The sequence below is a fragment of the Saimiri boliviensis genome, chromosome 1 (genome assembly GCF_048565385.1).
Source record: "Saimiri boliviensis isolate mSaiBol1 chromosome 1, mSaiBol1.pri, whole genome shotgun sequence".
In the NCBI taxonomy this organism is placed as follows: domain Eukaryota; kingdom Metazoa; phylum Chordata; class Mammalia; order Primates; family Cebidae; genus Saimiri; species Saimiri boliviensis.
In genome coordinates this window covers 35961606-35986932 of record NC_133449.1, presented here as the reverse complement: position 1 = coordinate 35986932, position 25327 = coordinate 35961606, and the positions used below count along the sequence as shown (strand labels likewise).

The 25327-nt window shown below is 43.8% G+C and overlaps 1 protein-coding gene and 1 long non-coding RNA gene across 4 annotated transcripts in view; both read right to left on the bottom strand.

The window, feature by feature from the left end:
• Positions 1 to 23770, bottom strand: part of LOC141583970 (uncharacterized) — a 40859-nt gene extending 17089 nt beyond the window's left edge. Inside the window, exon 1 of the long non-coding RNA XR_012516804.1 lies at positions 366 to 23770. This is a non-coding gene — a long non-coding RNA (uncharacterized LOC141583970). The remainder of the gene's footprint in view (positions 1 to 365) is intronic.
• The window catches only part of CRIM1 (cysteine rich transmembrane BMP regulator 1), a 194160-nt gene extending 169263 nt beyond the window's left edge, over positions 1 to 24897 (bottom strand). For 2 of the 3 annotated variants that reach the window (XM_039477770.2, XM_039477775.2), the window contains exon 1: positions 24050 to 24398. In XM_039477770.2, the coding sequence (XP_039333704.1) occupies positions 24050 to 24383 (334 nt within the window). In that variant the 5' untranslated portion in view covers positions 24384 to 24398. Of the gene's footprint in view, positions 1 to 24049 lie in introns of all 3 variants that reach the window. The other variant, XM_039477760.2, reaches the window with a different exon arrangement.
• Between the last annotated feature and the right edge of the window lie 430 nt (positions 24898 to 25327).

Here is a 25327-nt window from a genome sequence, read left to right as displayed (position 1 = left end):
TCAATAAATACTTTTAGAATGAGAAGAAGCACTTACAAAATGCTGATAACAGGACTTCAGGTTCATGTTCTTATAACATATGTAGATATGATCACTTTTTTAAAACTGTTTTCTGCACATTTTAATCTCTAGCTTGATATCTTTTGTTAACCAAAAAGACAGACTTTGAAAATGACTAGAGTCAGAGGACTGTTGACACACCAGGAACAGTCCAATGTCTGCATCAAAATCTCTATCTTCAGGACAGCAGTCCCCACCAAGCAAACAGAAGGACATATACCCTTTAGTCTTTGCCATATTAAATAGCATCAGCATAAACTGTTAAATTAACTTTTTTAACTTAAAAAAAAAAAAAAAAGGCTTACCGCCTCCTGTTAGCACTGTGAGCTTCATCCAGAGTATGGCCCAGGCACCTTAAAATGAGTGGTGGCAGTCCTTCCCCTACTGTTGCATCTGGACCATTTGGGGGATCATTTGTTCCTCTTAGAGATGAGCAGTAATGCCAAGAGCAGCCTCAAATTCAATACCCCACAGCTAGAGAGAAACACGTTAGGTGGCGCCTGCTTAGGTGGAAAATCATGAACAAAACTTCCTCACAAGCACCTATCAATGTGCTGAAACGTGAAGAAAAATATCCCATCAATTACACAGTGATTTAAAATACATTTACTGAACACCTGCTAACTTACACCGTGCCGTGCCAGACACTGAGTAGACTATGTAAAAGCCCAGTAGGCTACCCAATTACAGAGCATCTATCTACCCTCCACCATCTATTGCCTTAAAAGCAAACTAAGTTAGAATGCAGAGTAAGCCCCTAACTATAGAAAGGGCAAAGTCTCGTTAATAATGGCCACCGCACATTTTGGAGCCTGAAATATCCCAGTATCAATGCTTTTTGGAAACAAATCACCTGATGGCTTTGCCCTTTCACCTCCGGAGCCAGTAAATATTAGTGCAACACCTGATAGACTGAGTTTGTTAGGTATGATTAACAAATCACAGGCACCCAATTATCAACATAGAATTTTGAAGATTCTTCTCCTCTGGCAGCAGCGAGGGAGTAAATGTCTTCATGCCTATAATGCCTTATTGCAACCAAATATTACTCTTAGTTTATGGTAAGAGAGGAGGAAATCACTTTCCCACCTTCTGAGTATTACACTTACTCAACAAAGCATTAAAGCGTATGCGCTATGTATAAACCACAGTGTTAGATGTTGAGGTACAAAGATACAATGGTAATGTATATTTACTGTGTGCTTCCTGTATACAAGCCACTATTTAAAGAGTTTTACAGCCGGGCGCGGTGGCTCAAGCCTGTAATCCCAGCACTTTGGGAGGCCGAGGCGGGTGGATCACGAGATCGAGAGATCGAGACCATCCTGGTCAACATGGTGAAACCCCGTCTCTACTAAAAATACAAAAAAACTAGCTGGGCGTGGTGGCGTGTGCCTGTAATCCCAGCTACTCAGGAGGCTGAGGCAGGAGAATTGTCTGAGCCCAGGAGGCGGAGGTTGCGGTGAGCCGAGATCGCGCCATTGCACTCCAGCCTGGGTAACAAGAGCGAAACTCCATCTCAAAAAAAAGAATACAAAAAACTAGCTGGGCATGGTGGCGCGTGCCTGTAATCCCAGCTACTTAGGAGGCTGAGGCAGGAGAATTGCCTGAGCCCAGGAGGCGGAGGTTGCGGTGAGCCGAGATCGCGCCATTGCACTCCAGCCTGGGTAACAAGAGCGAAACTCCGTCTCAAAAAAAAAAAAAAGAGTTTTACATGAATGAATGAAGTATTCCTCATAACCACCCAAAATAAATGGATACTACTGTTATTCCCATTTTACAGGTGGAAACCATGAACAGAGGTTGGGGAGCTTTGGCCAGGGTAACACACTATGCACTGGCTTCCAAGTCTAAACTCCCACTAGTGCACAATTTTGTCTCTCATTAATAAAATATGGTTTCTCCCTATGGAATTTATCATTTAAATTTCTCCAGAGGAAGTCGTTTCCACTGGGCAGGTTTTCTTGACACTGTATCCCTAACACTCCTTGGCAAGTGGATGTAACATGTGCTAGTCATATAGGTGGGTTTATACCCCAAGACTGGGGTGACTAATCCTCCAAGGAGGAAGCAACAGGACCAAGAGGACAGAGCCAGTGCTGGAATGAGACCAGTGCCACCAATGAGCTGTCATCAGCTGGCTGGACAGTGCCCCTGATTCCAAACAGCAGAGAACACTTGTGCGCAGGGCTGGGGGTTGACCAAGGGCAGCTGTTGGATGTGGGCCTTCCTGAACCCACATGGGCAGAGGCAAGGGAAAGGGATTCAGACCCAGCACAGAGGAAATCAGTGACCAACCCATGGAGAGACAAAAGACAGGGTTCAGGAACTGCTGCTCTGTCTGTCTCTCTACATTAAAGAGAGCGATACACAGATAGATGGGGTCACAAACTCCCAAATCCCACAACTCCATCCCCAAATGCTATAAAGCTTGCAGTATTTACATACTCATCTTTTCCCAAGAAGTTTGGTGTACAATCCTCACAGCAGGTCAGGAAGTTAGGCATTTGAATACAAATACCAAAAGAAATGGAAGAGAACTGCTGTGGTTGGTGCAGCAAAGAATTCTGAGATACCCGCTAGAAGAGATCCAGACAATGAGCATTACCCCTTGGAAGCACCAACTCCAGAGGTAAAAGTGTGAAGCAGCTATAATCAAATCCAACCATAAACAAATCCATCCAGCATTTACCCCTGGCAAGAACCTCCAAGTCTATGACCTCCCTCAAACTATATTTACACCTTCTCCCGCATTCTCATATCCTATCCCCATAGCCAGAAATAAACCCAGGGCTCTCAAAACTGAGCCTCTCCTCCTCCTGCTCATGTGGGTTGGCTCAGCTCCAGGGCTCTGTAAGCAAGGAAATGCAGTCCAGAGACACTGTAGGAACACTCACCTACTGTTTAAACATTCGTCTCAACCTGAAGTTTACACAGGTCATGGAGGCTTCAGTGTCTACTGTAGAGCAAGGAAGACACAAATCCATTTCATTATAAATGAATTTAAACACTGATAATCACATTGGTAACAAGCCTTTGGCAAAAAAATAAAAAAAAAAAGACACTTGAAGCTTTGGTTGATAATAAAGATCAACTGATTAAAGAGGAACTATATAAAACTGGAGACAATCTATTAATTGGGTTTATGCCTTGAAGTTTTAGAAATTGGTTACAAATAGGTGCTACAGGCCCTCTCTCTCTTTATAAACCTTTTTTCTAATGGGTGTCAGCTTTCCACCTCTTTATTCATCCTAGAGATACAATTTCAGCATACACATTTTGGTAGTGGTGGTTATGGTAGATGTCAAATATTTATTATTGTAGAACATAAATAACAAACTTCAAAATGTTTATTTTACATGCTTGCTGACTTTAGCAAATGTCATTTTCCTATGACCTAACTAAAATTCTACAAATACACAGGGTTAAACTGTTAAATTTGATTTGATTTCACTTTTTCAGTACAAAGTATGCTCCCTTAAGTCAATATGTTGGTCCAAAAAGTATTTTTGGAAGTGTAATAGTGCATATTCACCACTTAGCCACACACTGTGGTTTAGAAAGTCTAAATAGGTACTCTTTCCAGCTAACAAGCAGCCAGGTTCAGCGTTTTCTGGACTATGCTGATTGGTATATATCTTACACTAATTATATTTTCAAAGATTTATAATTCAGAAACAAAAATTTAATATTAAAGAGGTAATTGAAATGTCTGTCTTCCTTTTGCTAATTCAAAGAGCACTTAACATTCACATAATAAATATTTGAAGCCTGGTGATTTGATTTTGTATACTGTTTATACAATTTGTTTTGAGGATCTGTATTTTTTAAATAAAGACTGCAGAAATTAATCTGAAAGATCACAATGAATGCTATATACCTTCTGAATATGAAACCAGTATGAGCTGCACTGTATGAGTCAATAATAATACTACTACAAGAAAAAGTCTACTTTCCAGATAGAATTTCAACAAACTTAATCCTGACAATGATCCGAAGATTTTTTCAAATTTTATAGCTGCCTTGCTGGATAACGTCTAGGGCTCTGGTTTTAATTTATAAGACAGTATAAGGGGAAAACTGCTTTAAATCTTTGGTAACAACAGCATTATGGCATATGCAAAGCATAAAAGCTGTGAATTCATTTTGAAGTTAATATCTAGTCCCTATTTAGAACTTAGTTAATTATATCCATTTTTCATACTAAGTAAACATTTGCAATCCAATAATATGTCACAAAAAAAAGCAACAGAATTAAAATGTCTCTACCTAGAAAGCTGGCTATTTGCACAAAACCTACAAATCGTTAGTTAACTTTACAAAGCTTCCACACTCTTACAGAGTCGATACAGTTCTGCTGATACTAAGTTCATAAAACAAAAACATCCAAGAGCCACACCCCTCATGCCATGAGCCTAGGGATCAGATGCCCAGGTAGTGAGTAGATGCTTAGTAAGAAGAGATGACACAATCACAGTTACCTGTTTGGAACACGCCCAGGCACTCCGGAAAATAAATTCCATTCTGACTACATAGAATTTTCTCTTAAATACATTTTTTTTTTCTTGCTTGCTTTTTAAGCAGTATGGAAAGGCCAGGGGAAAGAAAATGAGTAACACTGCAGTCAGTACAATCCAATTACTTGACAAATTATAATAATCAAGACAAGGTAGAAACACGGACAATGCACTTGATATAATGTTAGCTGGATGATACCAGCTGTGCGGGGAAAAAAGAATGTCTATAGAGTAAGGCTAGAGAGGGATATGTATAAAAATATGGAACCACTTTTTGCGTTTGGAACAAGAGCATTTTGGATAGGTTTTTCTTCTATTTCCCAAACTGTCTAGTAAAGTTATGTTCCCTTTATAGCATATTCTTTAAAAGATGGCGGTGGACCCAATATTTGGCCCCAGCACACATAGCTAATGATAGGAAATACATTCAAGAAATAAAACTACAAAGAGGGAATTTAGATCATACCTTTTTTGAGCGACCCCTTTAATAAGGGGCTTGGGTCTCCTTTTATAAGGCAAGGCCCCTTCCCTCATACAACTAAGCTCCAAAAATCTCTGGGCGTGAAAAGTTCTAAGGAATGTCTGCATCAATCCTTTTTGATAGTCTACCTTTCTTGACACATAGCATGGGTAAGACATCAGCTACTACAAACCTATTAAGTACCTTAGGAACTGCAGAAGAGATGACACGGGAAAAGACACCCACAGCTTTATGTAAGCCACTTAGCAGACAAACTACCAAGTATTTAATCTATGTATATTAACAAATGATGGCCAGAGGTAGGTTTTTTTTGTTTGTTTGTTTTGTTGTTTTTTTTTTGCTGTTGGAATTAACAGAACCTAACAGCATCAGTTAGAAAAACACACACCTGTCACAGAAGAAGGGACATAATAGACTATCAGGAGCAACCTTTAGCAATGCACATGACCCTGTGAGCAACCTTTTTTGCACGTGTGCATGTTGTACACATGGATGTGCATGCACAAGTACGTGCACACATCACGTAATCTCCCACTTGTGCATAGCTGTCCAATGTAATGACGTTTTCTCACTGTGACAAAAGACTGACAGAGAATGCCTGCATTTCCATACATACAGGCTCAGGGATACCTTCCCACTGCCATCCCACCAGTCCACTGGCTCTGCCACTGATGGCTTCATTTCTTCCTCCCAAAATGCCCCATCAATCTGCTTTCTCTATCACAAATGTGACCTGTTCTTCCCAAGTGCCATCTTTGGATACAGCTATAGGCACGATAGGCCAGTCAAAGGCTGGTTCAAACAACTGATTTCCCCAAATATCTCCGAGAGGTTCTTTTCAGGACTCAGGTTAACCCAGCTGTCTATCTCACTGAAAATGGTACTTGCTGGTTGCACTTCACACCCACTTCTCTGGTTCTCTCCTTCCAGGAAGTCTATTTTTCAGTTACAAGAACTGTTTACTTTGGCTTACAGGCTGATGGGCACTCCCTCCTTCAAGAGTGTTTCCCAGTCCTCTGCCTCCACTCATGTACTTCACTAAAGTCTGAGGATAAGTGTGCCAGCAAGAACAGCTCTGGGTCCTTTACCTACACCCTTAACTGTGGGATCACGAGTTTTGAGAAATACACACACTTCTCATTTTGGCAGCATTTGTCATCAACTCAAATACTCCTTCTGCTGATAAAGTCTTAGAGAAGGCAACACTCACAAGAGAACATACCTGCCTAGGAAGTCTGGGAATTGATTTTCAGGCTTTCAATAGTAATGAAGCTATATAAAAGTTATAAAAATATTTTTAAAGAGTTAATAGGAAAACCATCAGTGGAACCTCAAAAAATAACTTTGCTTAAATCTTCACTGTTCATTGCCACTGTTCATTATGGACAACCAGAGCTTTACAGCTATAATTTTACTCAGCCATCAGTTCCAGCTTCTCTCCTTCCCCTTCCGAAAACTTCCGCAACTGTTGATGATCATTAAAAGTATCTGAAGTAGGCTACTGGGAAAGCCACCAACCACACAATAACATTATCAAAATTTTCCATTGAGTATAAGATGAACATCTTAAACTCCTGAAAGCTGAAGGGACATGCTGCAGCAGAAAATTAAACCTGCCCTAAGAAAATGGGCACATGGACTAAAGTGATAAAATGGCACAGATACCTGAGCTTATACCCAGGATAATTCTGTTCGAATCTCTGACTCTATACCCTTTATCCTGGCCAAGCCTCTCTACTTTCAGCAGTTGAAAAGCTTAGCACCAAAGGTATCAAGGTTTTAATTTGCTATGTATCCTTAGGTTTCTAATGCCTTATTCCATCTTAATTTGTAAACCTCCTTAAAACCTTTAGAAAAACAAATAAACAAAGAACTTATAACTAGTGCTATAGGAAAAACAATTCCACACTGAATGTGGAATTGCTAAATAACAAGTTGGGGCTCCAGCCACTAATCATCAAAAATTCCTGTCTCTGAAGTCATAGGGTTTGGAGTAAATCCAAATGGGATTTTGCTTTGCTAAATGCCTTAAAGTGCATTCCTATGGAATTCCTGCTGGAATCATTGTGAGGCATTTTAATTATTCACAGTCACACATTTCCACCCCTCAGGCTGTTGGCGTAGGATTTCCTTCCCCAAATAAGCTGTACAATTAAAAATTCCTTAGGATATCTGGAGATCACCTGAAGCAGTAAGCAGGTTGCATCATACTGCACTTGGCACTCACAAACATCATTCGATAGATGTTTGTTAACTAAACACCCTCCTGATTAATCAACATACATGTTTATTAAGACGTTATCCTAGATTTGCTGGGAATCCAGAAGTCTACTTTGCTATCACCAAGTCATGATGATATGGTCATCTGAAGTGTGTTGATAAAGTAATTTATAATCTTTTATCAGTTATTGTTTACAAGCAGCTGATGACCACAGTATCTTAACTGTTCAGTGTACATCAGATCCCTGGCAGTCAAGAGAAGGTAACCAGCAACACCCACAAGGAAAATTCTTCCAAGCTGATGAGGGGTTAGTGAATGAAAGATGACACCTTTAGGACAAACTGACAAGGAGAAAAGTCCATCCAAATAAAAATTATCTTTTTTTTTTTTTTTTTTTTTTGGAGACGGAGTTTCGCTCTTGTTATCCAAGCTGGAGTGCAATGGTGCGATCTTGGCTCACCGCAACCTCTGCCTCCTGGGTTCAAGCAATTCTCCTGCCTCAGCCTCCTGAGTAGCTGGGATTACAGGCACACACCACCATGCCCAGCTAATTTTTTGTATTTTTAGTAGAGACGGGGTTTCACCTTGTTGACCAGGATGGTCTCGATCTCTCGACCTCGTGATCCACCCGCCTCGGTCTCCCAAAGTGCTGGGATTACAGGCTTGAGCCACCATGCCCGGCCCTAAAAATTATCTTTAAATATTTGCCAAAAGAAAAAAATACAGCTGAAACTAACTCATTATGGAAACACTACCAAAAATTCTAAGACTGATGGCATGAGCAAAGTTAACCAGTTTAACTTTCCTTCTGCCATGCTCCGGCTTCTCACTGGGATTCTCTTACCGGGGAGTGCCATTCATTTCAGTTTTCACAATGCAGACCAAACAGTTCGATGAAAAAGTTTTTGTATAATATCTTGGATGACCTTGAGTCTAGATTTAGTCAACAAATGCTCATCGAGTTCTTCCTGTGTGCCAAGCGCTAGAATAACACACAATCCTGGCACTCAAAGAGATCACAACGAGGCAGAGAGACAGACATGTGAACTCTAACACAGTGTGAAAAGTGCTATAACAGGGGAAGGAGAAAGCGCTATTTATGGGCACTGGGGGATGGGAGATGGCATTACTTTTTCCTGGGCAGGGCAGGAAGGCTTCACAAAGGAAAGAACATAAAGCGGTAGGGCTTGAGGGATGCAAACACATTTTGAACGACGTGAAGACAACTACAGAGGAGCCTGAAACCCAACGCCACGCCCATTTTCCAGTTGCCGGCCTTACCCCTCAAGTCTCTGGTTTCCCTAGATATTAAGAAGCATGTCTTGACCACATCTCCTAATTTTCTGAGTTCTCAAAGGGTCTTTGTCCAAGATAAACTGGAAATAAAGTTGGAAAACTAAAACTTTAGGAGTAATATGGTCAAGTCTTTAATTTAGCAGTCTAACTTTCCCTTACCTGTGGGCTTTTAGTAATAACATGTAGATTACTAAGGCCCTATGGGAAGTTAAATGTTTATTACACTAAGATTAGAAGTACAGGTGGAATAAATATGCAAGAAACATGTGAAACATGTCCCCTCTAAAGAAAAAAAGTTTACTGTTCCTTCTTAACTAATAGTCATCCTTCATCCCTTCTCTCTCTTTTTAGTTCCTAGTATCTTCTCCTTTTCCATTCTCTCAAGAAATATCATCACCCAAGCATTTCTGACTCAAGGGCATTTGCTTACATATGCACACACAATTTAAAAAATATAATACCTGGATTATTTTCAGTGCCAAACACAGCTGTAATTATGTATTTCTTTTGGACATGCTTTATGTTATTGAAGCATGCAAATACTTTATCTCCCTCAAGTTTTCCAGCCTTCAGTTGGCAGAAAGTCTTTTCTTTTTCCTTTCTCTTTCCAAAGCATCTAATACAATTTCCTGAATAGATAGTCAATAAACTTGGTTGCTGAGGGCTCACCTTTTCCCAGGGTAGTGTTTGAAAATAATTTCATCTACTGCCAACAAAAAACACCTCTGGCTTCTTTTATTTTACTTATTTCCCTACAGAGGTCTTCCATGTCTCATTCTAAATTTCTGCTGTTTCTTTTCTGCTGTCACATCTAAAGTTACCACAGAAGGTCAAAAACTGTTTAATGATGGCCTACTATTAAAAAAAAAAAAAATCCGCTGGGGGCGGTGTCTCAAGCTTGTTAATCCCAGCGCTTTGGGAGGCCGAGGCGGGTGGATCACGAGGTCAAGAGATCGAGACCATCCTGGTCAACATGGTGAAACCCTGTCTCTACTAAAAATACAAAAATTAGCTGGGCATGGTGGTGCGTGCCTATGGTCCCAGCTATTCGGGAGGCTGAGGCAAGAGAATTGCCTGAACCCAGGAGGCGGAGGTTGCGGTGAGCCGAGATTGTGCCACTGCACTCCAGCCTGCGTAACAAGAGCGAAACTCCGTCTCAAAAATTAAAAAAAAAAAAAAAAAAAAAAAATCCATCCCAATCACCAAGAAATAAGTTAGCTCTACTTGTCCACCTATAGAGATCCCAATTACCAGGCAGTTTAAAACCCAAAGCATCTTAATTAGAACTTTTTTCAAATGCAATAAGTAAAACAATGTGCAACCTTTATTAGTAAGTCATTTTCAGCTTGCTGATCTCCAGAGTAGATAGTACAGTCAACTTGCTTCAAGCTGGGGCATTGTTTCCAGCACATCCCTAATATAATGCACGGTATTCTTTGTCTATGTTGTGCCTTCAGCAACTGAAAAAAAATATAGTTGCATGCACATCTTGCATCCAAAGGCACAAAGTTAACAACACATTGAAAGAAGGAATTAGCTTTCAGTCTCTCAAAGACTATTTCCACTCAGGGGCCCAGCTGCTGATGCTACAGAAATAGTTTACTATCCTGGGTACATCTTTTTAGGCCAGCAAATCTACTACCACCTTGTACAGATCCTTGTACAATCTCTTACCACTTTCCTCACATTTATCATCTTATCAAATGTTCCGATGTGGCCACATTTCTGACCTATATTACACATAACATTTCATATGTTCCTATATGGCAAAAAGTTCTGTGGAAATGTTTGCAGGTCAAAAGCCCCCCTGCAAACACTGCTACAGAACTTTTGCTGTTAGTGCAGACAGTGTGTTACTAGAAGGGATCCTCACAGAGGAATTGACTCATGCACCACCTTCTGTCAATGGCTGGGTTGACCAGTAGCTAGAAAGCTGTGTGCACCCATTCTTGCTGGGAAGAACATCATGGAGGTGAATGAAAAGACTGCCCTGGAAAGCATCCTTCCAATGGCTTTCAAGACACTTGAGATCCAGTAGACACAGGGTTGTGGTAGGGATTCACCAGAAGAGGAGGGTCAAACCACAGCACACAAATGTGGGCAAGTGGGGTCTCTAACTGATCTTCTAACACAGACCCTCACTACAGCAAACACAGATGCACTCATGGGCTGCTTTGTAGAGAAGTGCTGGGACTCCAGAGTGCAGATTCTCATTACTGCCCCAGAGGTTTAAAAGTTCATAAGCTGGGGCCAGGCGCGATGGCTCACACCTGTAATCCCAGCACTCTGGGAGGCCGAGGCAGGTGAATCACGAGGTCGAGATATCGAGACCATCCTGGTCAACATGGTGAAACCCCATCTCTACTAAAAATACAAAAAATCAGCTGGGCATGGTGGCATGTGCCTGTAATCCCAGCTACTCAGGAGGCTGAGGCAGGAGAATTGCCTGAACCCAGGAAGCGGAGGTTGTGGTGAGTTGAGATCGCGCCACTGCACTCCAGCCTGGGTAACAAGAGCGAAACTCTATCTCAAAAAAAAAAGTTCTTAAGCTAATATGCACCACCAACACAGAAGAAAAGCAAAGAAAGGCCTACTTATATACCTAAAGAAGAGTAAAGGAGATCCTATCTTGGGCAAAAGTTCAGGGGTTAGTAAATTAACCACCACCCCATCCCAGAAACCTAGCCTGGAAAAGAGACAGTAAGATCCGGAACAGATTTAACTTTTGATATTACCTTTTTAAAATGAAGAAAGAACAAGTCATAGTACAATATAAAATGTTTACCACAGTTATTAGTAACTTTTAACAATGTCACACACAGATTGGAGTGAAAAAAATCTTCTAGGGAAAAAAGTAAAATACTGTATTACAGGAAACTAAAAGCTATGTAAGTTTACATAGCTAGGAATTGATGGCTTAGGTAATTGCACTGAAAGTGAGACTCATGGAAGAGAGCTACGTCTTAATTAGCCGCTGAGTTTTCTCATATCACATTCTCCCAAATGGAGTATTTCACATTCACCAGACTTATTAATGAATAAATGCCCGGTGGGAATTAACTAGCACCTCATTCTGAAAGGCTGCTCTTGGCAAGAATGTAATAACCACAAGGCAAGCGAGGTGATGGCCAATATACACTGGACGCCATGCTGAGCATCACATCCTTTAGAATAATGCCCATTACTTTGAGAGTCGCAGGTTCATACTGCCTAACCTTGCTCAATGCCCTGCTGCCGGACAACATGCTAACGAAGGATGAAGTTTCTGGACAACTTTCCAAGCTTCGCGGTTGGTTTGTACTTGAAACAAATTTAGTGAATATCTGCTGTCTCACATACAAGCAAAGAGCTTCCAGGTCAGTGGCTCAGCTGCACACAGACGTGAAGGAGCTGGCACAGCGTGCAGCATGTCCCTCCACAGGAATCATCCTTTCATCCTCTCAACGTGAGGCACCAAACATGCCGCGTCTGGCCGGTGACCCCCCACCAACCCATACCGCTTTTCATGCACCATTCATTATTGCTATGTTTCTTTAAATTCAGTCTGCTCCTTAAGGAAACTCCCTGGCAAGTGAAAACAGCAGCAAAGGTAAAAGAATGTGGAGAATTTGGCTGCTGCCTGCGGTATTAGGAAGAACAGCAATTACTCAACTCTCTCCTAGTGTCAGACGCAGAAATGAGCATGTGAATTTGGGCAAGTTTTGGCCTGTCTTTGCTCCAGCTTCTCCCTTTGCAGTCTCTGTCACCTACCTACCTCATAGTCTTTAATAATTAATGAAATACATAAGAAAATGGGAGAAAGAAAAGGCAGCAAAGGCACGAGAGAGGCTTAAGTCCCACCCTGAATCCAGGCTAGGCCACAGTTAATGCGACTTAAAGACTTCAGGCATTTAAAAGCTGTCACTAACTTCCCAATGCCATGCGTTGCTGTCTCCACTGCCGCCTGATAAACGTAACCATGGAGGAACTCCTGATCTTTTCCTCTAAGTCCTTCCGTCCACAGCATCTGGCAGCCATGTAGGCACTATCACTTTCTCCTTCCCTGGCTCTGCAAACACAAGGTAACATTTGACTCCTGTCTAACACTTCTCGGTCATAAAAACATAGATCTTATGACAAGTAGGACCTTAAGATATCATCGGACTCAGTTCCCCTGTCTTCAGGTGGGTAACTATTTAATTCCCTTTTAACAAATTAAGGCTAAGTGAGGCCAAGGGAAGCTGAGAAGTTTAAGTCAACGAGCTATTAAGGCATGAAGGGGGACTTCAAAGCCACGGCTGTTTTTTCCTTTATCATGTCATCATATACAAGAATTCGGTAATACTCACCTTTCTGGGCAGCCTCAAACCCTTTCTGAAACAAGCTAAGATATACACAAACACAGTCACACTCTTGATTAAAATATGGAAATTTATTTGGTCTCTCATTTTTATGTGATAGGTAGTAGTAATAAATGTTCTTAAAATCTGCCTGAAATAGGGGCACTCAGGGTTTCTGAAAAGCATACATACAGCATACCCTTTCTGTCTCCAACTGTTTAAAAATCCTTCTACTTTGACTTCCAGAGATAAAACTGTCTAAAATCCATCCCTTTCCATCACTCAGACTGTAAAAGCCCATACTTTAAAAAAAGCTCCCAACTATGGGAAGTGAGAAAAGGTTTTCAAGATCTGTATTTAATAACATGATGGAATATTCTGTCTCTGCAGACATATAAACAGACACACAAAGGGGTCCAAGCCTATGCAACCCACATTCCTCACATCATTTAAGGCCTGAAGTGGTCCAACTAACTACTTCACAAAGTCTAGTTCAAGTCAAACATCCTCAAGGTAGCTTTGCCTTATTTTGGCAGGTCTTTCACGGTCTTAAAAAGAAGTATCACAAGTCTCCAACAGAAGATGCCTTTTGTTTAATCACAGCTGTGAAACGTTTTACTGTGGCCTTTGGATAAGAAGCTAAATAAGTTACCTCTTGTAGACTGGGACTCTACAGTCTCAGGTTTCATTCTGCCCTGCCAGAAATTCCTTTCTGTCTTGAATCTGAGATGTTTGTTTATGGTTTTTGTTTTGAAATGATAAATAAGACAGCCACAGTTTCTAGTTACAGCCTATAGACTACCATCTGCCCACTCTCCTTTTTTATTAACCTTTCCATAGGCAAGGTAGCTGCCTGCTAAAATTTCTAAATAGTAAACTGTTCAAATTCTCTTCTCAGGAAGCTGAAATATAAAATGACAACACCCTACAATATATTTAACACTTGGTTTTCTTTCTTAAATATTCAGACTATCTCAGGATAGTCTGAATTAGGATGTTAATTTGACATCTTTCTCATTTTGTTTGTAGGTTGCATGTCTGAATACCAGCACTCTTGATAAACGATAGAAGTGCTATAATGATAAGTACTAAAGGAGTTTCTGGAAGAAAATCCAATTTGTACTATGTGATAATAAGGCTTGATCATCCAGAAGAAAAAAAAAAGTTGTAAACCACTGATTCCAAGGATTTCTCTTCATCAAGTTCTTTCTCCTTGTTCCACAACAGCCAATTTAAAGCATCTGCCTTAAGAATTCTCAGCCAGTATTTACTGGATAAAAATGATACTTATTTTCAGGCACAAAGGAACAGTCACAGTTAAGAGTACATAGTTCTGTTCTTCCTCCCAAAGTGGGACCATACTTACTCTAAGAATTAAAGAGGCAATAACAATAGGTATTTTGATTCTAGGTGTTCTTCTTCCTACCCCACACTATATACAGCACAAAGACTCCCTAGAGCCAGTGCAAATCCATGACCAACCTGAAGTATTAGTCCACATCAAAGATGGCTGGAGTATCACCTGGGAGAGAGAAAAGCAACACATATGGCCTCTGGCCCTCACACCCTCTCCTGCTCATTCCCAAGCCAGCAATGGTCTTTGAACCAGCTAGGCTTGCTGCTGCTTCCTTCTGTAACCTCAGTGAGATATATCAGCCTTGCCTGGCTATATCCTTGGGGTCTGCAACATCTTCAGGGATGTCCGGAAATCCTCAAAAAGTTCTAACAAAAAAAGGAAATTTAATTCACTGTCATAAAACCATATGCTATTAATATTAAAAGGCCATTTTTGAATAGTTATTGATTTGAAATAGCTCTTTGGATATAGGGGCTCAAACCACAAAATCAACCAAGAGTTCACATTCTGCTGAAATGCCAAAGGAGCTGGGAATTGTAATTGCACTGCCTCAAACCAGCATGTTTCCTTGGTCCACAGACCCTGTACTCACAGCCCCTGTTCTCAGCACTTCGTGGTTCTTTTCTCATTGACAAACATCTGACACCAGAATTCCCCCTCTAACCCCCTACAGCCCCCTTTGAAGAGACTTAGTTAAGAATGGAGAAAATGTGTGTCCACAAAGTAAATTTTATATATATATACACACACACACACACACACACACACACACACACACACATATTTAATTGTACTTTAGGTTCTGGGATACCTGTGCAGACCATGCGGAATTGTCGCCGAGGTACGTATGTGGCAATGTGGTTTGCTGCAAAAGTAAATTTTTAATCTTACAGAGAAAGCTAACAAAGAGGAAAATGAGACAGGAGAGAAAACAGAATGGAAGTTAAAATTAATCTTATTTTTAAAAATCTATTTGGTACCAGAAACTAGCACACGCATGCACACACACACAATATACATATGCACACACATAATCTTGTATATACATCTATGTGATCATATATATAAATCTCCAGGCCGGGCGCGGTGGCTCAAGCCTGTAATCCCAGCACTTTGAGAGGCCGAGGCGGGTGGATCACGAGGTTGAGAGATCAAGACCATCCTGGTCAACATGGTAAAACTCCGTCTCTACTATAAATACAAAAAATTAGCTGGGCATGGTGGCTCATGCCTGTAATCCCAGCTACTCAGAAGGCTGAGGCAGGAGAATTGCCTGAACCCAGGAGGCGGAGGTTCGGTGAGCCGAGATCGTGCCATTGCACTCCAGCCTGGGTAACAAGAGCGAAACTCCGTGTCCAAAAAAAAAAAAAAAAAAACTCCAATCCTCACTACAATATTTACTTAATAGAAAGCTATTAATATTCAATTTTCACAGACGAGGAAACTGAAGCTCAGAGAAGCTAAGCAAGCTGATCTCACAAGTTAAAAAAATAACAGAGTTAAGATTTGAGCGTAGGTTTGTCTGGCCCAAGCCCTATTTTCTTTTTCCTAAAACATCCTGCACGAGAAGCACTGGGAAAAAGGAGGGAGGAGAGGAGACCCTCAGGTCTTTCTTATTGCTGCATCCTCCACTGAACCTATCCTGGTAGTCAGATGTGGGTTACAGTCCCTCTCAGTTGCTCCTGACATGCTTGGTGCCTGTGTATGTCATGGCTTAACAAACTGGATTGCAATGAATTGTCTGTTTTCCCAATTTACCATCAGAACATGGCCTGTGTGAAAGCAGGGCCCGTATCTTACTTATTTTGGCTGAAAAACAGCGATTATAATAGCAGGTGACATTTATCAGGTCTTTTAATATGCCATACCCCGTGTACATGCTTTACACATAGATACTAGCTTCTTGCTAAAGTGTGGTCCTGGCACCAGCAACATGGGCATCACCCAGGAATCTGTTAGAAATGCAGAATCACAGGCATCACCCTAGGCTAACTTAATTAGAACTTGCATTTTTGATACCCAGGTGATTTGTGTGCGCACACTAAAATTTTAGAAGTACAGTTTTACCTCATTTAACCTTCACAGCGAACCTGGGAGGTATCCATGACTAACAGATAGGAAAACTGTGGCTCACACAAGTGGTGTCACTACTGTATATCACAGAGATGAGACCCACAGCTGATACTCAGTAAATATTTGCAGGCAGAAGGATGGCGGGAAAACAGGTAGAGCTAGAAAAGGAACAGAGGAATGGATAATTCTGTGACCCCTGGTTTTGCCTAGTTTATACCAACTGCAGCAGCAGGTGGAACCACAGCCCCCATGGGGTCAAGCTGTGGCAGAACAAGCTGTTTCTTTGCTCAAGCCAGGCCGAATCCTATGGTGGTCATCAGTGGGAACACTCAGGAGCGAGGAGCAAAATTTCCTCCCAGAAGATAATGTGAAGCAAAGTTCACATTACTGATTATAGTACATCTAGGTCCTCCACCTTCTCCCCAAATTAAATATTTTTAATTATTTTTAATTATTTTCTCACAGACAGTTACATTTATAATTCCTACAAATTAATGTAAAAAATTTCAGACCTAAAACTTACTCAAAGTCTATAAACTTTGTAGAAATTATTTAGACAAGGCATAAAAAATAGTCATTAGAAGGGGTGGGACTGAATTCAACAACAACTTGCTTCCTTTCTAAGAGCCCACACTCCTTAACTACTTAGGATCAATGACTCAGGTAGATGAGGATTAGGTAGAATAAGAGACTGAGCCCACATAAAATCGTTTTTCTTCTACTGGTTAATAGCCTTGTTGTTAGTAAGCACGTTCTATGTGCCAGTCTTTTAACTGCTTCTTAGGAATTCTTTGAGTCCTTATAGCAACCCTATTATTAATCCCACTACATAGATGAGAAAACTGAGACACATAGAAGCAGAGTGCAGATTTGACCCCAGAAACAAAGTTGTTTTTTTGTTTTTTTTTTTTTGAGATGGGGTCTCACTCTGTTGCCCAGGCTGGAATACAGTGACACAATTTCAGCTCACTGCAGCCTTCATCTCTGGTTTCAAGCAATTCTCCCACCTCAGCCTCCTGAGTAGTAGGGATTACATGGGGCTGCCACCACGCCCGGCTTACTTTTTTGTATTTTTAGTAGAGATGGGGTTTCACCATGTTGGCCAGGTTGGTCTTGAACGCCTGACCTCAGGCGATCCACCCGCCTTGGTCTCTCAAAGTGCTGGAATTACAGGCCTTGAGCCATCACACCTGGCCCCAAGTTCTTGAACCTTACACTCTTGTACCAACAGATAGGTATTTTCATGTAGGGAATTAACTGGGGTTGGAGGAGGGTGGTAAGGAATTGGTAACTGTTTACTTTGCAACTAACAAAGGAAAACAGGATCTTGAAAAACAATTTTTTTTTCATGCTGGCCCAAGATAAACACAGTTTAGTATTTACCCTGAGGGTATTCTTACGTATAGGTATATTCAACCACTCTTATCTTGACTTAGGAGGTCTTGACTAAGCAGAGGTTTTCAATGATGTAACCAGGCTACTACTGCCCAGGACATGCAGCAGGGTGGGTGAAGCTGAGAGGTGCTGATAAAGGGACACATCCCGGTTTACTGCCCACACTGATCTGCCTAGTGGGACAATCTAAAACAAAGAGAAAACCACTCTCCGAAGGAAACTTGCCATTTTAAAGCACAACTACTCAGGCATTAAGAATACAGCTTCATTCTTAGATGTTGAGAAACATTCTGAGACAAATTGCACAGGCTCTAAGGAGAATGGGTAGGATCACGTCCCGCACAAAAGAAAGAGTTACTACTCATACTTTTAAACCTAGGTCAAAATTCAAATCCCCCTTGTCTGCTTTGCCACCAGAGCCTGAAGAGATCACTTCAGATGTTTTGATTCCTACTACTGATTTTATCCACAAATTTCACTAGCCGATTAATCATACTTAGACTTGCAAAATCACTTCTTCTTGGCTTGAATTTATATTATGTAGACTTTTTACAGTCTTGCCGTCTTTATTTCTTATCTTGATTAAGAATGTACAGAGCAAAGAATATATCTGAGAGGTCTCCAGGCTCCCCAGCATTCCCCCATCCCAGCAGAAGGCCTTGTACAGCACAGAAAGCCAATGAGTGAGTGACTGATTTCCATGCAAAGGCAAGTCAGATCTTTGAAAATGCAGCTTTGGAGAATTACAGAAGGAAAGCTTTCAATGTGTTATTCATGCATGCTTAACTAGTCTACTGTTTCTCCCTCAAATAATTAAATGAGCTTTACTGGGGTGTCTCCAAAATCCTGATACCAAACGTGCCATACGGAACACAGTGTTACAGGAACCCGCTTTGCTAAAGATATTTCCCTTCCACTCATTTTACCACCTCCTACCCTATTGTATTTACAGGCTAAAAGCAGCACTATCATCTCTGCTTGCACCATAGCCTGGGAGATGTTAAGCACACCCACATTTTTCAGGAATTTCACAATTAATGTCTGGAATGTGTTTTGGATTATTCTTCAAAGGATGATATAGTTGCCCTAAGATGAATTCAATATTTTTCCTTCTCCCATTCATCATTCTTTAGTCCACCCACTCATTACCTCCTCAGGGTCATCTGTTTTATCTATAATACATTCCCTAACTTCATAATGCCCGTCTCCGCCTCACCCAGCTGTTCACTCATTCATCCAGGTCATCGCATCTTCAACAAGCCACACAAAACACAGAAACCTGTCCCAAGCCACCAAATGTCTCCTACAAACGGATGTAATGCCCACATAGACTAAGGACTGTTTGGACAGTTTTCTTCATAAATTAATCTGTTTACGACCCTACTGCCAACATCTTCTTCAGAGATTTTCCTGGTCAGTGTTCAGTATGTGTTAATGGCAGCAAATATCTCCAGACTTGCTATTTTTGCCATTCTGATAATATGCAATCCATTTGGCCTTTGCCAAGTGTTTTATGTGACAGGACCCCTCAATAACAGTGAAGATTCTATAAGCCTGGCAATCAAAGTGAAGGTCACTGAGTCCTGTCATTTATGTAAGTGCAGTGAATAGTTAGTCTCTCCATGTTTTGCCAGTATTTACTTTTGGAAGGAACTAATTATTTCCTTGTTTACTTCATTGGTTTATCTTCCTATTCCCTGATAACATAATTTTATGGGCCCTCTGCTTGTTCCTCTGGGATCTTAGGGCTTCCTCTCTACCTAAGGATTTCTGAGAGGAAATGTGAAACCCATTATTCGAAAACAAAGCCAAGAGCCTAATTTCTCTAACTATAGAACCTGAGTATTAATTTTGCCACCCTCCCTTTACTTAAATTAAAATTCGTGGACTATTAACTTCAAGCCTACAGTAGAGTGGTGAGAGCAGTTTCCATGTGGCTTGTGCAGAACGAAATGTTTGGGTTCTCTATCTGGCCTCCTGCAGCCTGCTCTCTGGAGCAGATGCCTCCCACATTTTCTTCCAAGTAGCCATCATCTTCACTGATTGTCTTCCAGGGATAAGCAAAGAAACTTTGCATGGCAAGTTTTAGGAAACAAAATCCTGTTCTTTGCTGTAATTACCCTACTACATATACTTAGTTTTCTACTCACTGCCCAATAAAAAATGGGTAAAAGGAAAAGTTAAAGTTCCTGGAGGAAATAAAAGGAGGATTTTGTTCTGAAGGCGGTAGCTTTCAGATAGCAGTAGTGAAAAATATGCCATGCTGAGTTCCAAAAGATGAAGCCACTGAGTAAATAGTCATCAGGAAAAAAGTTGGTGCTTATCTGAAATAGCTATCACCTGAATCCACCACAACAGAGTCCTCAGAACAAAGTGACTCAAGTAGTCTCCACTTGGTTCCTAATCACTGTCTGTATAAACTGTCAAAACAAGTCACCCTTTACTGCCCAGAGAGGTTGTCATGGCCTCCCACCTTGCCTCATTCCTTACGGAAGCATAATGTGGTATTCCACATGGGAGAAGAAATGGCTCTCACCCACTTAGCTCAAAATATAATCCTCACTGTCCAATCAAAACCTTCTTTCTAGAAAATCTCACTTCATTAATTTTTCAAAACTCTGCCTTTGATCCTCCAAAGATATCTCTCATCCAGACTTCTTTCTCCGGGATTCAGGATCCAAACTTGTTTCTCTGGCTTCTAGGTGATTTTCTTGGAGTCAGGCAGCCTGGCCAAGAAAACAGGCCAGTCAGGATGCTTCAAAGAGCAACAGAAGGTCTCAGTAGATGAAAGGAAACAGGAAAGAGACCTGCACCCAGGTCCCAAAAAACTTTGGTTTTGTTTGTTTTTGAGATGGAGTTTTGCTCTTGTTGCCCAAGCTGCAGTGCAATGACACGATCCTGGCTCACTGCAACCTCTGCCCAGGTTCAAGCGATTCTCCTGCCTCAGCCTCTTGAGAGCTGGGATTACAGGCACGTGCCACCACACTCGGCTAATTTTTTGTATTATTAGTAGAGACAGAGTTTCACCATGATGACCAGGCTATTCTCAAACTCCTGACCTCAGGTGATCTGCCCATCTTGGCCTCCCAGAGTGCTGGGATTCCAGGAGTGAGCCACCCGCCCTACCCCAAAAAGCACTTTTCAGACTGAGAGAAAGTAGAAAAAAACTTTAGAAATCAGGCTCTATGCTCAATTTTTAAAATGCACTTACCACCCCCCAGCCCCCATCGCAAAAGGAATAATTAAATCAGAATTTATTTAATAACAATCTAAATGATGCTGAAAAGAAATACGAGTGTACATCTCACAAGGGGCACAAGACACAACTCACCACGTATCATTCAGCAACTACATTTTTCCTTCAGCATTCTTTCTATGGATAGGATGTTTCTTCCATTTATTCAACCTACTTTTACTAAGAGCCAACTGGGCCAGCATGCCTTTAAAACCTAAGACAGTGAGCCACAAGTTGAAAGGGGCCCATTTCTGTCCATGATTTATCTAACTCATTTTGTGAACTGCAGTTAAAAACATGATTTTTTTCCCCCTACAAAGTCAGTATGGGTGTAAACACAGCTAAAAATTACTGCAAGTTGGCAAACAGAATATAATTTGTATTTAAATTATGTCATCGAAAGCAGGGAGATTAGTCATGATAATATTTCTATACCATGCAATATGTTTTTACAGTGTAGCCAATTAAAGAAGTTTTCAAGTTTTCATTAACAGATACAACCAGTAGGGGTCATTTTAGTGCAAAAATTGCAGCAAAAGAGACTGACATGAATAAAATATGTTAATTCCTATTCATGTTAGTTAATGATAACCATGCTTCTCCACGTGAATTTCTGAATAAAAATGGAAACTGAGGGAAACACTGGCCACTCAGAAATTTCTTGTAAACTCACAGAACAAGAGATAATCGGTACCTTCTAGCTAGCTGCTGACATGTAAAGACTCCTCTAATTCTTACTTTTAAAATGGGGGGAGGGGGCGGTTGGGGTATCACTTATCCCACGCTTTCTGTAAGTCTTGTCGTTAAGTGAAAACACTGAAAATTTAAACACACGATTGAAAATATCTGTCTAAATCCAGCTATTATACCATGCCAGGTAACACTAACCTTACTTTGGTTTCACAGACTTAGAATGCAAGTTGACTGCTGTTTTCAGTAATTTTTTTTTTTTTTTTTTAAAGGAAGTGCCCTGGACGCACAATATGGGTAGTTGAAAACAGGCCTACAAAATAAAAAGTGTTTCTAGAGAAACTAATTGAGATATAATCATGTCAACAAACCCTTCCAAGCATTTAAAAGCCAATACCAAGTACACAGGGTGTTACCAGAAAAAAGGAAGCTATGAGGGATCACATCATTTCAGAGGAATGAAAGGCTCACCAAACTGCCAAAATACTCTATACTGTGACATGGGATATGCCTGCCAAAACACTTGATTACTGTAAATGTTCCCTGAGCACTTCCTTCACCAGAAACAGACTAAGAAGAAACAAAACAAGGGTTAGAATCTTCAGAACTTGCAAACGTCCTTCTCGGAGCACAGCAGTTTCCACTGAATTTCAACTGTGTTTCATGTTGCTTGTTCTTTTCAGATTTACGAGAGGCTGGATTAAGTTATACACTCCAAGTGGCAGGGTTCAAAGATGCATCTTTCAGTCTAGGTCATTCAGAATTCCCAAAGTCAAAATACATAAAATGGTATCAGAAGTTAGCCTCATGGTCATTTTTCCTGAGGTAAGGCATAAAGAGAAGTTATAAAAGAGGACAATACTAGGTGAGAGGCTTTTTTGTACTTCAATGAATTCTTCTAACCCAATGTCGTGTGTGTGCAGCAAAGCAAGTCCCTCCCCTCTGAGAGGAGTTCCCTTCACTCATCACTGCCCACTAGCTTCCAAACCAGAAAGGCCTCCCCTATTTTCCAGAACTGCCCAAACCCTAAATCTATACAGGTATTAAAAAAACCTACGTGTGTGTCTGTATTTAGAGAGAATCGCAGCACTGAAAGCCTTTTAATAGATCCATTTCTATCCTTGAGGCTGTCACCTCCTTTTTCAGTATCCCGGCATACTAAACAAACACACACAAGGATGCTTCAGGATACACCGCTCCCTGGACTGTGCTGGCTGTGTGTAGTGAGGAAGGCACGCCGGGCCGAGGGCGCCCCCCTCTCCTCGCCGCCTCCCCAGAAAGGAGGCTGCTGCGTGCGCTCTGCTCACTCGCCAGGATGCCCCCGGAACAGCATCGTCAGCCCCACGTCAGCTGGAGCAGGGATCCCACTTTAACTGATGCTCACCGAAGCCTGCCCCCGTTAGCCACATCAAAAGAACTCACGGCCTCGCTCTAGACCCCAAACCAGACCAGGCACCCTTAAGGCCGAGGCACGCGGGCAGGGTTAAGGCCAACACGCACCAACCTTGGCTCCCCAACCAGAAAGACTCCGCTAATCTCATCTCTGTCTCCCTCCGTCAATCTCGACACCGCGGCGCACAATGCACGGTGGAGAAGCCAGCAGAACAATCCCCGCCGTCAAACAAACAAAAAGGAGGAACCGGCAACGCGATAGGAAACGCGCGCGTATCTCCTATTAAAAAGCAGCCACTAAAAGCAACAACTTTTCTCTCCCAGGTGCAACCCCCATCCCCTTTTCCTTTCAGGAGAGAAAGCCTTCGACCGTTTTCAATAGGCAAATAAATGAGTAACCGCGGTGTGTAACTTCCCCTGGGCTGACATATTCGGAGGCTGAAATTGATTTACGTGCGGAGGAGGAAGAAGGGGGTGAAGGAAGAGCTCAAGGAAAAAATAATAAAAGAGTCACTCGGGGAGTGCAAGCTGAAAACACGTCTCCTCCGCCCACAGAAACGGACTTTCGCGGCCGGTGTGCAGCTCGCAGTGCCACACTGCGCCAGTACGGGGAGGGCGGCAGGGCCGCGCTCCCCGAGGGGTTCGCGCGCGGCAGCCTCCGCAGTGCCCCCCGCAAGCCCGCGGAGCCGCCACCTCGGGGCGCAAGGCCAGGCCACCCAGCCCCTGCAGGAACGGCCACACGTGTGCGCGTCGGCGCCGGAACAGGGGGGAATCCTCCACCCGCCCGCCCCCACCCACCATACCCAACCTCGCTCGCGGCTGCCGGAGCGTCTGGGGGAGCAGGGAAAGGGAACGCAGGGCCGGGGGAACTCTCTCCTGGGGGCGGCGGCCTCCCCTCCTCCCGCGGAGCCCTCTTTCCTCCGGAAAGTCTCGGCCAAACTTTGTTCAGCGCAGCCAGCGCCGAGGGGGCGGCGCGGGCCAGGTGGGAGGGGGCCCTCAGCGGGTGGCCGTACCTTCGCAGACGCCCGCTTCGTACTCGGTGAGGGAGTCGCCATTAAGCGGGGGGCGGATGACACAGCGCAGCCCCCGGTCGCAGGTTCCGTAAATCCCGAAGGTGCCGCCGCAGCTCTCGTTCCTCTGGCTGGCGCACGTGTAGCAGCAGCCGCAGACGCCCTGCACGATGCTCCCCGGGCAGTTCCTGGGCTCCTCGCACTTGGACTCGTCACAGGGCAGGCAGACCAGCGCCCGGGTGCCGGAGCGCGCCAGCAGCAGCAGCAGCAGCCCCAGCAGCGAGGCCGGGAGGTGCCCGCAGCCGGCCAACCCCCTGCCCCCCGCCACCAAGTACATCCTCCTGCGCCGCCGCCGCCTCCTCCTTGCAGCCGGGCCGGGAGCGGGGCGGGCGCCCTCCCCTGCACGGGGCACACGCGCCGCCGCCGCCGCACCGGCAGCCCGCGGTCCTCGCCGCCCCTCTCGGGGCCCCCGGGGCGCGCCTCCCCTCGCGGGGCGAGGCCCCCGCCCCTTCTGCGGGCCGCGCCGACCCCGAGCCCACGAGCGTCGGCGCCGGCGGCAGCGGCGGCTTCCCCTCCTCCTCCTCCTCCCGGGAGGGAGGGGGAAAAAAGAAAAAAGTTTCCTCCCGGCAGCTCCGGTTCAGCCCAAACTTCTGGCGCGGCGGCGGCGGCGACTGCTGCGCTCGGCTCCAGCCCGGGCCGGCGGCGCCTCCTCCCTCTTCTCCGAGTCGGCCGGCCCCGCAGCGGCGCAGCCTCCGGGCCGGTCCCCGCCTCCCGAGCTGCCGAGTGGGCGCGGTGGCGCAGCACACAGGATCCTCGGTGTCCGCTCCGCGCGCCCCGCTCGCCTCACTCCTGCGCCGCTCCTCCGGGCGCTTGTTTATGGCTGGAGCCTCCGCCACTCGGGCTGCGCCCTCCCCCATCCTACCTCCTCCCCCAGACCTTGTCCCCCACCTCCCCCCCGCGCCGCGCGCCGCTCATTGGCTGCCCCCCCACCCCCTCCCCGGCCCGGCCGGCCCCCTCCGCCTCTCCCTCCCCCTCCGCCTCCCCCTCTCGGGCGGCCGGGCCCTTCCTCCCTCCCTCCCTCCCTCCCTCCCTCGCACGCCTCCTCCTCCGGGTCTCCTCCTCCCCGAGCCCGGCGCACCGAGCCGGCCCTGCCTCCGGGTCGCGGCTCTGGCCCCGGCACCGCGGGCGCGCTGCGGATGGGCTCGGGGCGCACCCAGCAAGCGGCGAGAGTCGCGGCGTCCCGGGCGCCCGCTGGCACCGTGGCCTCAGCGGCGGGTCTGG